General features: G+C 47.4%; 1 protein-coding gene across 5 annotated transcripts in view; it reads left to right on the top strand.

Moving 5' to 3' along the window:
* Positions 1 to 12,529, top strand: part of LOC119969562 (sodium/potassium-transporting ATPase subunit beta-1-interacting protein 3-like) — a 254,468-nt gene that overhangs the window by 217,595 nt on the left and 24,344 nt on the right. For all 5 annotated transcript variants that reach the window (XM_038803322.1, XM_038803317.1, XM_038803320.1 and 2 more), the window contains one exon: positions 2,819 to 2,879. In XM_038803322.1, coding sequence (XP_038659250.1) covers positions 2,819 to 2,879 — 61 coding nt within the window. The remainder of the gene's footprint in view (positions 1 to 2,818; positions 2,880 to 12,529) is intronic.

The raw sequence follows: 12,529 nt of genomic DNA, 5'->3' as shown, positions 1-12,529 counted from the left end.
TATCAGGCCCTGGTGATTTATCCGCCTTCAGTCCCATTACTTTCCCCAAAACCATTTCTCTACTAATACTGATTTCCATCAGCTCCTCACTAAAAATTGTGTTTCTCAGAACTTCCGGTACATTATTCATGTCTTCCTTTGTGAAGACGGAAGCAGAGTACAAATTTACTTCCTCAGCCATTTCTTTGTTCCCCGTTATGAATTTCCCCATTACTGATTGTCAATTTTTTCTCTTTACATACCTATAGAAACGTTTACAGTCAGTTTTTATGTCCCCGGCAGCTTACTTTCATACTCTATTTTCCCTTTTTTAATCAATCCCTTGGTCCGCCTTTACTGAATTTTAAAATACAACCATCAGGTGTATTTTGTTTTTGCCAATTTGAATGCTTCTTCTTTGAATCTAATATTATCTCTAATTTCTCTTGTAAGCCATGGTTTGGCCACAGTTCCTTATGCCAAATAGGAATAATCAAACTTTTGGAGTTCAACTATTTGTTCCTTGAATACCTGCCATTGCCTGCCCACTGTCCTTCCTTTCAGTAATGTTTCCCTGTCCATCATAGCCAATTCATGCCTCACACCATCATAGTTACCTTTATTGAGATTCAGGACCCTGGCCTCAGAATCAACTACCTCACTATCCACCTTGATAAAACATTCTGTCATATTATGGCCATTCATTGCCAAGGGTTCTCTCACAACTAGATTGTCATAGATTTCGTAGATTTTACAGTGCAGAAGGAGGCCATTCGGCCCATCGAGTCTGCACCGGCTCTTGGAAAGAGCACCCTACCCAAGGTCAAGACCTCCACCCCATCCCCATAACCCAGTAACACCAACCAACACTAAGGGCAATTTATCATGGCCAATCCACCTAACCTGCACATCTTTGGACTGTGGGAGGAAACCGGAGCACCCGGAGGAAACCCACGCACACACGGGGAGGATGTGCAGACTCCGCACAGACAGTGACCCAAGCCGGAATCGAACCTGGGACCCTGGAGCTGTGAAGCGATTGTGCTATCCACAATGCTACCGTGCTTGTCAACTAATCTTTTCTCATTGTACAATAGCTAGTCCAAGATAACCTGTTCCCTTGTTGGTTCCTCAATGTATTGGTCCAGAAAACCATCCAGAAAGCACTCCAGAAATTCGTCTTCTATTGTACTGTGACTAATTTGACTCACCCAACATTATCACTACAGTTTGGTGGTCTTTATACCACCCTCATGAATGTGTTTTGCCCTTTGTTGTTTGTTAACTTGACCCATGCAGATTCCACATAGCCTGTGCTGATATTTTTCCTCATTATTATATCTGTAGTGATCTGCATATCTGTATATATACAAGGGGTCAATGTAAATTCATTACAACTAAGCAATCACTAGAGGGAACACGGGAACTGTATAACTATAGACAGACAGGAAGTCAGAGGCACTCTTCACAGGAACAGCAGCTGGTGAGCAGGACACAGACAGGCAGCTCAGATATAATGTATAGTATAAGTGCTGGAGAGAGAACAAACTCACACAATAAGGCATCAACTTCAACTGTAGGACTATGAGCTTTATTCAGACACTAGTAATAATACAATATCAATGTCTTCTTTAATCAACAATGTAAGTCCACCACCTTTTCCTTTCTGTCTGTCCTTCCTAAACACTGAATAGCCCTCAATTTTTAGTTTCCATCCTTGGTCACCTTGGAGCCATGTCTCCGTAATCCCAACTATATCATGCCCCTTTTCATCTAACTGCACAACTAATTCATCCATTTTTGAATGCTCCGCATGTTCAGGTACAAAACCTTAAGGCTAGTCCTTCTAATGTTCCTTGTCCCATCCCTACTGTTTTTGTACTGTGTCCTTATCTGATTCTGACCCTTGCTTTCTCATCCTATCACTTTTCTTATTTTCCATGCTGTCTTGTTCTTGATTCCCCCTGCTCTGAATCCTTCCTTAGGTTCACATCCACCTGCTTTATTAGTTAAAACCTTCCCCAACCACTCTAGCAAGTATACTCCCGAGGACATCAGTCCATTCCGTTTGTGCTGGTCCCACCTCCCCCAGAACTGGGCCAAATGTTCCAGGAGTCTGAAATCCTCCCTCCTCCCACCATCTTTTCAGCCACGTATTCATCCTATATATCCTGCTGTTTCTACTCTGATTAGCAAGTGGCAGTAGTAATAATGCTTCCAGGTCCTACTTTTCAACTTGCTTCCTAGCTCACTATATCCTGCTTTTAGGACCTCATCCTTTTTCTTAACCTATGTATTTTGTACCAATGTACCACAACACGCTGTTCACCCTCCCCTTTCAGAATGTCCTATAGCTGCGGTGAGACATCCTTGACTGCAGCATCAGGGAAGCAACATACCATCTTGGAGCCTCTTTTGCAGCCACAGAAACCTCTATCCACTCCCCTCACAATTGAATCCCCTATAACTATTGTATTTCTACACCTTTTGCAGCAGAGCCGACTGTGGTGCTACAAATTTGGCTGCTGCTCTTATCCCCTGAGTTTGCATTCAATTTCCTGAAAATGCAATGAAATCTGCGTCCAGTAACATCCGAATACACTGAGGCACTGTGAGATTTTCTGGAAAATGTATTACTTATAACTTCATACCAATAATAGAACATTTCGAGGCACTCAAACATGTTGTTTATGATAACGTGGTTGCTGAGGAGAATACTGTAGTTGAGGATGTCCTGCTGTACTGATCTGATATTATGATTGGAGAGATACAGATTTGAGTATAAATGTTCAGTTAAAAGGAGGTTGCAATTATCTTGAAGCTTCTCTTTCTCTTGCAGCTCATTGGATTTGTCTACGCGTGTTATGTTATCAGCGTCTTTACAGAGGAAGAAGACAGCTGTAAGTATTGGTGTGTGAAACTGTTAACTGCTTAATTAGAGTGAGTCAGGTTATGTGTGAAGTGGGCCAGCTGTAGCAGCTTTCAGTGTGAAAGGGAACTGGGTTTTCCTTTTTCAAACCCATGTGAATTATAGGTTTCATCTTCAATGACTTCTGGCAGTAGAGGAGAAGAGCTAGCAGTCACAGAGCTAGAGCAGCTGCAAGAAATCCATCAACGCTTTTCCGTATGCAAAATGTGTGGCTTGAATGCAAGAGGAAAAACACAGGGACAAAAGCTTTTCCTGATCAATTCAACTCATCAAACCCAGGTCAAGATTGATAAGCATTAAAACATTAAACTGCAGATACTGAAATGAAGTGGAAGAGAGATTGTTCACAATCAAGGGGCACGATTTGCCAATCTCGTCGAGCCCGATTTGGTGTCGTGCCGAGGCCGCTGAAGCTTCCCGACGCTCAAGATGTCTCACGAGATTCAACCGGACCTCGCGAGACATCACGATCTGGATCTTGCCCTCACTGGGGGTGATCCAGATCTACACATTCAAATAATCCATTTGCCGGTTTCTCCCGGCACCCAGGAGCCAGGGGATCTCATTAGGGCGCCGTTTAGCACTGGTTTCCTCAAAGATGGACAAGTCGTAATGGCACCTGAATGGAGGGAGGGGGGGATAGGCGGGGTTCTCCCTGGGGGGTCTCCCTGGCCACTAGAGACCGCCGCCTGGTCAGGGAGACAGGTCAGGGTCGCATCCTGGCACTCCCATTTTCACCTGGGCACCTTGGCACTGTCAGCCTGGCACTGCCACCTCAGCACCCTGGCGGTGCACGGGTGCCAGGTTTCCCATGCCCAGGGTCGGACTTGGGCGTGCCTTACACATAAGAGGTGGGGTGGGGGTGGGGAAGGCTTGAGGATCCCAGAAGAGGTACTTTGGGTGAAATGGGGTGGGGGTTGGTCCAGAGGCTGGGGTGGGATCGCTGAGGGTGTCGAAAGATTAGGGCTGCCTTAAAAATGGCGCCCCGATCTGGGTCCTGCACAGGTGCGAAAACGCAGCCTCAACAAGCACCTCGCTAAATTCATCCGAAAGCGGACTCTGAAATTCTTTCGTTCAATCACACACAAGATTTCTGGTGACCATGATTTTCATTGTTCACTTCAGCAGTTTGTACTAGTTCTGTCCTTTTGTTGTACTTATATTTGGGAAGGAATATTATCTGAGAAACAATGGCCCTAATTTTCTAGCCGTTCCCGCTGATGGGATCTTCCGGTCGCACTGAGGCCGACCTGCTGCTGCTGTGAGTTCTCCACCGGCGAAGGGTACAAACAACAGCAAAACCTGTTAGCAGCAGCGGGACGAGGAGATCCCGCCGCCGGCCAATGGTGGTCCGCCTCCGCTTCTGTGGGGGGGAGGCCAAATCCCACCCAATGAATGCAACAATGTAATGTGATTGTTGCTTCGTACTTATCAGCTCGCTTCACTGTTTCACAGAGATATCAAGCACATGTCTCCATATTGCTACCGAATAATATTTGATTTACAGAAAGCAGTGCGGTCACAAATGTAACTAACAAGCAAATTGCAGGTTTTGGGGGAATATCTAGCTGAATTCAACACTAGAAATGCAGAAATACGGAGCAAAGTATTTTCAGCTTTTTCCCTTAATTTTGGCCGCACGCACACTCTGTAACTTTCCACTCAAATCTTTCCATTTGTTTCAGCCCTCCGACCTTCATTGAAGGGCCCGCTTGCAATCGTTCTTTAGTTGTGGCCTTCTTTATTCTTTTCGTCGGCGATTATCTGACCTCAAATCATGAAGGAGCTTGCTAACCACTGAGCCACGTGCCGCCCAGCGTTCCTATTCTTAACCTTACTTTTAGAATAACTGTGGTAAATTCCACTTAAGTGGGATCTTCCAACCTAAATCTTGGCTTTTAAAGCGGCATCATTCTGCGAAAATTTTCACAAGGCAGAAAGTCTGTTAAAAAACATTTAAAAGGGCAACACGGTGGCGCAGTGGTTAGCACTGCTGCCTCACGGCGCTGAGGACCCGGGTTCAATCCCAGCCCGGGTCACTGCTTGCGTGGAGTTTGCACATTCTCCCTGTGTCTGCGTGGACCTCATCCCCCAAAACCCAAAAGATGTACAGGTAGGTGGATTGGCCACGCTAAGTTGCCCCTTAATTGGGAGAAATAAAAAAAATCAAAAATCATTTGAAAAGTGGCCACACAATCTATTGCATTATTGTTAATATATTTTTACAATGATCTTTCAACAATAAAATATAGGTCACACATGCACGTCTTTCTGTCAGATTGTGCCCTAACTGCTAATGTGAATGGGTGCCTGGCATTCAGCGACATTTTCTACTCGCAGCTGTCCATTTATTGTCTGAAAAACGGGTAACCAGCAGTTGGATAATGGAGAGGGAATATCATCACTCCATTTGGTGCCTAAGTTCTGTCCAATGCACTTTTCTGAAAAGCAATTACAAGTTAGCCTATGCTTTGTAGGTTTTAATAAATTGAGTCTGGTTTAAAATAGTTTGAAAGCAGTGATTAAAGTCCTCCATTGGAAAATGGTATGCCTCAAGACTATTTACTTACATACTGCCTGAAACATGCAGAGAATAACTTATTCTAATATTTAAAAAATATTTTTCATAAAATATGCCATCTACCTTATTTGCTAAATCTGTTTCTATTGATTTCACTGGAAATAACAATTGGGCGGTGTTTAAAACTGGCAGCCAAGCTGTTGCCGGCCAGTTTCCATCTGGTGGTAAAAATGAACATTTGCACCAGGCATTTGTGCAAAGTTAAAACAAATGTGGTTAGCACTGCTGCCTCACGGTGCTGAGGTCCCAGGTCCGATCCCGGCCCTGGGTCACTGTCCGTGTGGCGTTTGCACATTCTCCCCATGTCTGCATGGGTCTCACCCCCACAACCCAAAGATGTGCAGGGTAGCTGGATTGGCCACGCTAAATTGCCCCTTAATTGGAAAACAAAATTAAGTGGTACTTTAGTTTTAAAAAGAGAAGGGGCAGCACGGTGTTGCAGTGGTTAGCACTGCTGCCTTTGGCACTGAGGACCCGGGTTCGATCCTGGCCCTGGGTCACTGTCCGTGTGGTGCTTGCACATTCTCCCCATGTCTGCGTGGGTCTCACCCTCACAACCCAAAGATGCACAGGTTAGGTGGATTGGCCACACTAAATTACCCCTTAATTGGAAAAAAATAATTGGGTGCTCTAAATTTATCAAAAAAAAGAAAAGGAGCTGGATTCGCCATTGGTGGGATCCTCCGTTTTGCCAGCAGCGCACTCACGCCCGCGGATTTCCCGATGGCATGGGAGGTGCCCACAATGGGAAATCCCATTGGCTGGCTGCCAGGACGGAGGATCCCGCTGTCATGCCTTACCAGAAAACGGGTACGATGGGACGGAGAATCCACCTCAGGTGTCATTTGAAAATCACATCAGAAGTGCCTGAATGACAGGAGACAGTTTCTTAGTATTACCATTTTTTAAAAAAAGTTTTTATATCACACCTGACATCAGTTAGCAATGGAGAGAGATTTCTAAGGACCGACAGCTGCTTCCGTGTATTGGCGAAGGACCAAGTTATTGAAGTAGAAAACGCAGCAGCAAATGAATGGCATTTTTTTTGCTTTTGATGCTTTGAAATATGATGGCTGCATAACAGACTATAATACATTTTACATATCACAGAATACGTAGTCATTAATTTATAGGAATTAATAATTGACTCAACAAACCTCAAGCAATCTTTGAGCATGGATAGAAACCTGAGAAAAAGTTACCAGCTTATTTGCTCTTGGTTATTCTTTAATATGCATTATAGTTATTCATTAGGCAGCATTCTTTTAGTTCAATATTCAATTCAATAGCATTACCATAACTCATTCCCCCACTGTCAAAATATTGGGGGTTATCAGTGACCAGAAACTGAACTGGACTAGCCATATACACATTGTGGCTACAAAGGCAGGCTGGAAATGATGTGTCAAATAATCCATCTCCTGTCCCCCAAAATCTACCCACAATTTCAGAAAGCGCAAGTCAGGAATGTGATGGAATACTTGCCTAGAGATTAGTACAGCCCCAACAATATTTAAAACAAAGCAGACTGCTTGATCCACATCCAGTCCACCATGTTAAATATTCACTCCCAGCACCACCAGTGCACAATGGCTGCAGTGATGCAAGATGCACTGCAGCAACTCAGCAAGGCTTCTTCAACAGCACCTTCCAAACCCGTGACCTCTACCTCCTAGAAGAACAAGGGCAGAAGATGCATGGGAGCCGCACTACCTACACGTAGCCCTAAAATCTCACAGCATCCTGTCTTGGAACTGTATCACCGATCCTTCGCTGTCTCATCAACCACGCTGATGATATCTGCTAGGGTATCCTAACTTGGAACACCGGTTCATGAGGGGTGTATAGTTTTGTTCTTGGAATGGTGTGAGGGGTCAAGTGAAACCCCAGTGAGAATAAGCAGCCCAGTGTCGTGTAACAATTTAAAGAGATTATTTATTAAATTATAGACAAATAATAATAATTTTTATTAGTGTCACAAGTAGGCTTACATTAACACCGGAATGAAGTTACTGTGAAAATCCCCTAATCGCCACACTACGGCGCCTGCTCGGGTACACTGAGGGAGAATTCAGAAGGCCCAATTCACCTATCAAGCACGTCTTAAGGGACTTGTTGGAGGAAACCCACGCAGACACGGGGTTAACATGCAGACTCCGCACAGACAGCGACCCAAGCCGGAATTGAACCCCAGCTCCTGGCGCTGTGAAGCAACAGTGCTAACCACTGTGCTACCATGCCACCTTACATAGAAAATTCATATGAACAGGACTATACCACACTAAGACAGTTAAGTATATACAGTTCTAAACACACACACAGTTAATGTAGAACCTACCCCTGGTTCCAAATTATATCTGTGATCCCTATACTCCTTAAGATTTCCCCTTTTCCCAAAACAACATCCAAAGCAAATAGATCTATAAGTTAAAACTTATAATTACCACTCAATACAGGGTTGATGAAAGGTCTTTCCCTAGTCCAGAAAAGACCTTTAAACTCCCTTTGTGAAGGTTTCTGCACTGCCTTGGCTCTAAGACTTAGAGGCTGTTAGATGTAAAACTGGCCCTCTCAGCTATTAGATGTAAAACTAGTCTCCAGGCTGTTATATGTAAACTAGCTTCCCTTGCTTCTGAGGGTGCTGGCAATTATACCATTGTTCCCCTTTGATACTGCGTTCTGTCTGTTTGGTTGTCTACCCCTCTCAAATGACTCCAGAAATGAGCAAATATGCACCCCATTGATCTCCCAATCGTCTCGGTAAACTGTTTCCACTAATACATGGTTCACTCTGATTCTATCTAGATGCCTTCTAATCTCATTACTGGGAAAGATGCATATCATCTGACCTTTTGAATACTGGCTACTGCTGTTGCTAGCAGACTTCTCACTGTTGCTCGACAGATTGCATCCGATTATGTCTTGTTAGGTGTGTGTTGCTGGTGTTATTAGGCAAATCCGTGACAACTGTTACAACACCAAAATTCTGGAACTCCCTTCTTAACAGCACTGTGGGCGTATCTGCACCAGATGGACTGCAACAGTTTAAAAAGGAAACTGTCAAGGGCGGATAGGGATGGGCAAAAAATGCTGACCTTGCCAGTGACACCCACATCCATGAATGAACAAGATTATCTTCATTGACAGATATTCAGTTTTGTCATTCTTTTTGGTATTTATTGCACCAATACCTTAATTTTGAGGAATGTAGCATTCTTTTGTACCCAGGGCCTGGCAAAATAATTCTCTCCTCAACTTGGCACTCTCTATCCATATCTCTAGAAATTACTTTGTAATGCAGCTCATCAGGCATTAGGTTAACGTGCCAATGGCGGCATGGTGCCGCAGTGGTTAGCATTGCTGTCTCACGGCATCCAGGACCCTGGTTCTATCCCGGCACCGGGTCACTTTCCATGTGGAGTTTGCACAATCTCCCCGTGTCTGCGTGGGTCTCACCCCACAACCCAAAGATGTACAGGATAGGTGGATTGGTCATGGTAAATTGCCCCCTAATTGGATTTTTTTTTTAAATTGGGCACTTTAAATTTTTTTTAAAAGTGCCAGTTCAGTCAGCAGTTAGGGAGGCAAATGCAATGTTAGCATTCTTGTCGAGAGGGCTAGAATACAAGAGCAGGGATGTACTTTTGAAGCTGTATAAGGCTCTGGTCAGACCCATTTGGAGTATTGTGAGCAGTTTTGGGCCCCATATCTGAGGAAGGATGTGCTGGCTTTGGAAAGAGTCCAGAGGAGGTTCGCAAAAATGATCCCTCGAATGAAGAGCTTGTCATATGAGAAGTGGCTGAGGACTCTGGGACTGTACTCATTGGGAGTTTAGAAGAATGAGGGGGAGGATTTTATTGAAACCTACAGGATACTGCGAGGCCAGGATAGAGTGGATGTGGAGAGAATGTTTCCACGAGTAGGAAAAACTAGAACCTGAAGGCACAACCTCAGACTGAAGGGACAATCCTTTAAAACAGAGATGAGGTGGAATTTCCTCAGCCAGAGGGTGATGTGTCTGTGGAACTCTTTGCCGCAGAGGGCTGTGGAGGCCAAATCACTGAGTGTCTTTAAGACAGAGATAGATAGGTTCTTGATTAATAAGGGGATCAGGGGTTATGTGGAGAAGGCAGGAGAATGGTGATGAGAAAAATATCAGCCATGATTGAATGGTGGAGCAGATCCAAATGTTAGTACAGAAGTCCACTTCCCTGCTTTGATTTTATCTATACCTTTTAATTGATTAACTCTTAAAGAAGAGAAATAAATTTTACTTAAATACCATGGGCACAATCCAATGAGAGAAGCACTAAGGGTGTGATTCTCCACCCCCCACGCCGGGTGGGAGAATAGCGGGAGGGCCTCCCGACATTTTTCACGCCCTCCCACTATTCCCCCCCCCCCCCCCCCCCCACGCCCGACCCACGGCACGAAGCACCGCTTGCCGTTTTTTACGGCGAGTGGCGATTCTCTGAGGCCGATGGGCCGAGCGGCCGGGCCTTCACGCCCGTTTCAGCACGGCAGCAAACACACCTGCTCGCTGCCATCGTGAAACGGGTGCCAGATGCCCGTTTGGGGCATCTAGAGGCCCGATTGGCACGGGAGCACCACGACTGTGCTCGGGAGGGGACAGGCCCGTGATCAGTGCCCACCGATCGTCGGGCCAGCGTCCAAAACAGATGGACTCTTTCCCCTCCGCCGCCCGGCAAGATCAAGCTGCCACGTCTTGCCAGGCGGCTGAGGAGAAAGACGGCAACTGCGCATGCGCGGGTTGGCGTTGTCCAACCTGCGCATGCGCGGCTGATGTCATCGGCCGCATCAGCCGCCATGACGCTTGACGTGCGGCCTTGACGCACGGGGCCACGCTCCTAGCCCCGCCCGGGGGGGAGAATCGGCCCCGGAAGTGGCCGTGAAGGCTGCCGTGGCTCACGGCCTGTCCCACGGCAGCCTTTACGATTCTCCGCATTTGCGGAGAATCGCACCCTAAGTGCAGTAGCGAGCGCGGCTTGCAGGGTGCTTCCCGATGGCCAACCCGGCGAGACCGCGACCTGCAACTAACGTCAATTAGGGTCGATAATGATCTGCCATGGACTTCACGGTGACAATGGCTGTCCCGCCAGTTGACTCATCTGGACCGTGTCCGGCAGCTCCCCACTAAAGAGGGGGAGCAGCACATAAACCACTCCCTCCAAACACACCCCAGGCAGCATGCAGCCACGCAACCGCACAGACACACTCCTCGTTTTGGAGATGCTGACCTGCCCAGACTGTTGGATGTGGTGGAGTCAAGAGGGGACAGCCTGTTCCCCTAAGGGGGTCAAAAGGGTCAGCCACAGGTCAGCCAATGCTGCCTGGGGGGGTACTGGCACCAGCCATCAGCCCGGGCACCTCGGTCCAGTGTCGTAAGATGTTCAAGACAACATTTAAAAGGCATTTGGACAGATACATTGATACGAAAGGTTTAGAGGGATAGGGGCTATATGCAGGCAAATAGGGGTAGCTTAGATGGGCTTTTTGGCTGGCGTGGGCCAGTTTGTGCCACAGGGCCTGTCTCCATGCCATAAATTTCATGAACAGTCTAAACCTGGTCGCACGGGTATGCTGGCATTGGCTGTCTGCCACTGGTTTCGTGTGCCACCCCCGGACCTCCTTCCGCCCCAACGAACCAGTGGCTGGCACTATACACCACACCCCACCCCACCTCCAGCATAATACCGTACCTGTGCCCTGGCACACCCTGACACCCACCAGCACAATATATCCATGTCTAGCATCGGTGCCCACACCTGGCTCACGCCAAAGACCCCCTAGCGATGCATGAAGCATGCAGCTCACAATGCTCTCTCTCTGTCCCTGCAGGAGAGGTTGGCACATAACAGGGGGAAAGAGCCCAAAAGGGCAGCAGGGTGTCGGACATCAGAGCATCCTGACGGCGGAGAATTTAGCCCCAAGTCTCTGGACAAGGTTATTCCGGAGCTGATGCAGACGCTAGGGTGTGGCCATGATATTCGGAAGGGGATGTCAGCGACACTACAGTGGGCCCACAACGATTCATGGAATGCCAAAGGCTATGGCTACAGGAGATAGTGGCAGCAATGCATGGCACCGAGGCAAACATGGCAACCACAGTATAAAGCCTGGAGTATGACGTCCAAGGCATTGCACAGCCAGTGACGGCAATGGCTGAACGCCTCGACAGCATGTCCCAGTCACTGGGGGATGTATCCCAGATGCAGGTGGACATTGCCAAGGCACTACAGAGCATGTCCCAGTAGCTGAGGAGCGTCGCTGAAGTTGTTGACAACATGGTGCAGACAATGAGGAGCTGCCAAAGTTGGCAGAGCCAGTTGACTCGGGCCCCGACACCTCAGTCCAGCTGCCCCTCCATCCCTAGGGCCCTATAGACACCGTCTGGGAGGGAAAGGGCTGGAGGCCGACCAGGAGTTTTCCAACAGGGAGACAACAGCGGTCTCCAGTTCCCCCAAGACCCTGACAGCGGCGCATCTCGGGGTCAATGCGCAGAACAGGGTGGTACAGCGAGGCAAGTGCCACCGGTAAGGCGGCCAGGGCTCCTCAGAGGATGCCCACCAGAGGCATCAAAGGGCTGCCTCCAACTCCAAAGTTCATCCTGGGGACTCACCTAGATGTAGCAGTAGGGGGGGCGGGGGGGCTCCATCAGTAGCTAGCGACAGTTAATGTTTTGATTGTTCACCATCTTGTGAGTGATTTTTTTTGGGGGGGGGGGCGGTAGGCTTTCCAGTGATTGGCAGGGGAAACCTTAACAATGATGGAGGGAGATGCCTTGCTAGTGATTGGCCGGAGGTGCCTTTCGAGCAATTGGCCGGGGGTGCCTTTCTAGCGATTGCCCGATCTCTGAAGATCCGGCCTTACCGGCTCATTGGGTCACACTGCACGAATCACCCCGACTCCAAAACTATTTCTATGATGTGGGTGGATTGCAATCTGGATCGCGCTGATCCACTTGGCGGGAATCACACCTAATTTCCCGCTGGAGACCACATTTTCTGGGAGAATTTCGC

This window comes from Scyliorhinus canicula, chromosome 7 (genome assembly GCF_902713615.1).
Source record: "Scyliorhinus canicula chromosome 7, sScyCan1.1, whole genome shotgun sequence".
NCBI lineage: Eukaryota > Metazoa > Chordata > Chondrichthyes > Carcharhiniformes > Scyliorhinidae > Scyliorhinus > Scyliorhinus canicula.
The sequence above is the reverse complement of the archived record's forward strand: the minus strand, read 5'-3'. Positions and strand labels throughout refer to the sequence as shown.